This window comes from Leptonychotes weddellii, chromosome 5 (genome assembly GCF_054177405.1).
Source record: "Leptonychotes weddellii isolate Sample4059 chromosome 5, ASM5417740v2, whole genome shotgun sequence".
Lineage (NCBI taxonomy): Eukaryota > Metazoa > Chordata > Mammalia > Carnivora > Phocidae > Leptonychotes > Leptonychotes weddellii.
In genome coordinates this window covers 104,997,409-105,000,478 of record NC_138373.1, presented here as the reverse complement: position 1 = coordinate 105,000,478, position 3,070 = coordinate 104,997,409, and the positions used below count along the sequence as shown (strand labels likewise).

The following is a 3,070-nucleotide window of genomic DNA, read 5'->3' as shown; positions in this document are numbered from 1 at the left end:
TTATGTTAATCCCCATACATTACATCATTAGTTTTAGATGTAGTGTTCCATGATTCATTGTTTGTGCATAACACCCAGTGCTCCATGCAGAATGTGCCCTCCTCAATACCCATCACCAGGCTAACCCATCCTCCCACCCCCCTCCCCTCTAGAACCCTCAGTTTGTTTTTCAGAGTCCATCGTCTCTCATGGTTCGTCTCCCCCTCCGATTTCCTCCCTTCATTCTTCCCCTCCTGTTACCTTCTTCTTCTTCTTCTTTTTTTTTTTTTCTTAACATATATTGCATTATTTGTTTCAGAGGTACAGATCTGAGATTCAATATAGACCATACCTGAATCTTGAAGGTATTTGATGTTCACCTCTTGCATCAAAAAGTTCTGCTTGGCAGCATTTTAGGGGATTTTCCAGGGAGTAAAAAGTTTTTGTTTGGAGGAGAAGCCATGGAATATGATAGGATAAATAGTTTAAATGGTACAAAAGCTGCGGAAGCAAAAAAAAAGGGGGGGCGGATTTCTTAAAATCTTTACCCATCTTCTTCACAGAGCCTCAGCAGCTTGGCAGCCCCACGTCCCCTGACCTCACGTATTCCTAGCCGCAGCTTCCAAACCAGCGCCATTTCAAGGGACATCGACACAGCAGCCAAATTCATTGGGGCTGGGGCTGCCACGGTAGGGGTGGCTGGCTCTGGGGCTGGAATTGGGACTGTGTTTGGGAGTCTCATCATTGGTTATGCCAGGTAAGATGGGCCCTCCATTGACTCTCACATATGTTTCCAAAGGTCTGGGCAGAAATACCTGGGGATCTTGAGCTATACTATCCTATACAGTAGCCACATGGGGTTATTTGAATTTGAATTTTTATTAACTAGGGGCTCCAGGTTGGCTCAGTCGGCAGGGCTTGGGACTCTTATCTCAGAGTCATGAGTTCAAGCCCCATGAGCTTAGAGATTACTTTTAAATAAATAAATATTTAAGTAACTAACAGTACATAAAGTTTAAATTTTATGTATTTATAATGTGGCTACGTAGCCACATGTGACTGGTGGCTACCATATTGGAAAATTCCATTGAAAAGCTTTGGTTTAGAGCAGGAGTCAGCAAACCAAGGTGGGCGGGCTATCTCTTGGCCACCGCCTGGTCTTTCTATAGCTGAGCGTAGAATGGGTCTTACATCTTTAAAGTGTCACGAAAAAAGGGGGGCAACAGAGACCGTATGTGACCCACAACATCTACAGTATTTACTGTCTGGCCCTTTACAGAGAAAGTTTGCTACCACTGGTCTAGCACCTCAGGTTAGCATTGTGACTTTATTGCTGCTTTTCCCCGTCCCTGGGAATTCCCCCCGTCACTCCTGGGAAAATTTCCGCCTTTGCAGCCAGCCCCACAGCTTCCTGACATTGGGACTATTTGGTCTCTGCCAACTCTGGGCAACTCACTGTTAGAACTAAGTTAATCCTCTAGAGACCTGCAAGTTCTCTTAATGCCTTTGAGGAAATAGGTTTATTTTTTAGAATTTATATGAAATAAGCCTTACTGCTTCTGTGTCCACAATTCTGTTAGAAGCTGGTGGTACTTTATCTTTCAGGACTTCCGGAAGGGACAGAGTAAGGGAAGTAGAAATTATTGGGAGTCTTTTATTCCATTTTGTCTACAAACCCCACAGACCATTTGTAGCTGCTTAAAGCTCCAAATCTTTGCCTACTTTGAAATGAAAGAAGGTAGTCTGTCCCTCTGGCTCCCTTGTCCTCTAGAATGGTGTTTTTCTTGTTTTTGTTTTTATTTTTGTTTTTGTTTTTAGAATGGGGTTTTTCTAGTTGTGTTCCATAAAGCCCTAAGGTTTTGAAGTATGCCCAGAAACCATCTTAAAGAATGAAGGGGAGACCAGTCAAACAAGCCTTTAAAATCCTCCACTTTTTTACCATTGTAGTTTGGTTTTTATACATTTTGTATTTTGGGGTTCTGCTACTTAAAGTTTCAAAACACTGCTCTGATAGACTCTTCCACTCTGGATACCTCTTCCATTCTGGTGCGCCCTGGATAGTTAAATGTCCAGGCCTAGAGGTCTTAGTTACGATATGGGTGATCCACTGGAGGAGGTAATGTTTGTACCTGGGCCATGTTACAGAATTTTGGATTGTCCACTCCCATCATTCAGTCTCTGTAGAGCCCTTGATGTATCAGGCAAGAATTGGGGCATGATGGTGTCACCCTGAGAGACGCATTGCATAAGATGGGCTTTAGGAGACGAGTTTTCCCTGAGCCCATCTTTGATGTTTGTCTTTTTCTTTGTGTGGACTAGAAATTCAGTCTTTTCTCCTCCCCTTCTCCCAGGAATCCCTCTCTGAAGCAGCAGCTCTTCTCCTACGCCATTTTGGGCTTTGCCCTCTCGGAGGCCATGGGGCTCTTTTGCCTGATGGTGGCCTTTCTCATCCTCTTCGCCATGTGAAGGAGCCGTCTCCACCTCCCATAGGTCTTTCTCCCGTGTCTTGTCTGCCCTGGATGTTCCTTTTCCTATACCTCCCCAGGCAGCCTGGGGAAAGTGGTTGGCTCAGGGTTTGACAGAGGGAAGACAAATAAATACTGTATTATTAAGATTTTTCTTGTGTCTCCTGTGTATATTTGTTCTCCACGGTTGGCTGAGTCCCTTGGTGAGAGTATAAAGCCTGGTGGGTGGTGACAGTTCTAGATTCAGCATGAGTCTAGGCTCACTTGTTCTTCATTCTCTGTGTCAGGAAAGCTTTATTCAAATTAGTGGTCCTTTTTATTAATTTTCACCTGGGCTAGCCTGTTATCTTGGAGGATTGGGTCAGTAGAAACGAACAGGACTGGCTTAAAATTTTGACGAATGGCTATTTCCACTGCTGCTATCCTAGCTCAGGCCCTCATTGCCACCCACTTGGGTCTATTGCAATAACCTTTTAACTGGCCTGCCTCCAGTCTCTTCCCTCTAGCATTTACTTCTATCCACCACCGCCAGATTAATCCTTAAGTATAAGACTAGTTTTGTCATTTACCAATTCAAACACAGTCTGACCTCAGCCTACTCAGATTTTATCTTTTATTGTTCCCAT

The 3,070-nt window shown here is 44.0% G+C and overlaps 1 protein-coding gene across 1 annotated transcript in view; it reads left to right on the top strand.

Annotated features, from left to right (window-relative positions):
* Positions 1–2,598, top strand: part of ATP5MC2 (ATP synthase membrane subunit c locus 2) — a 7,849-nt gene extending 5,251 nt beyond the window's left edge. Inside the window, exons 4-5 of the mRNA XM_006728692.3 lie at positions 543–736; positions 2,331–2,598. Coding sequence (XP_006728755.1) covers positions 543–736; positions 2,331–2,445 — 309 coding nt within the window. The 3' untranslated portion in view covers positions 2,446–2,598. The remainder of the gene's footprint in view (positions 1–542; positions 737–2,330) is intronic.
* The last annotated feature ends 472 nt before the right edge of the window (positions 2,599–3,070 follow it).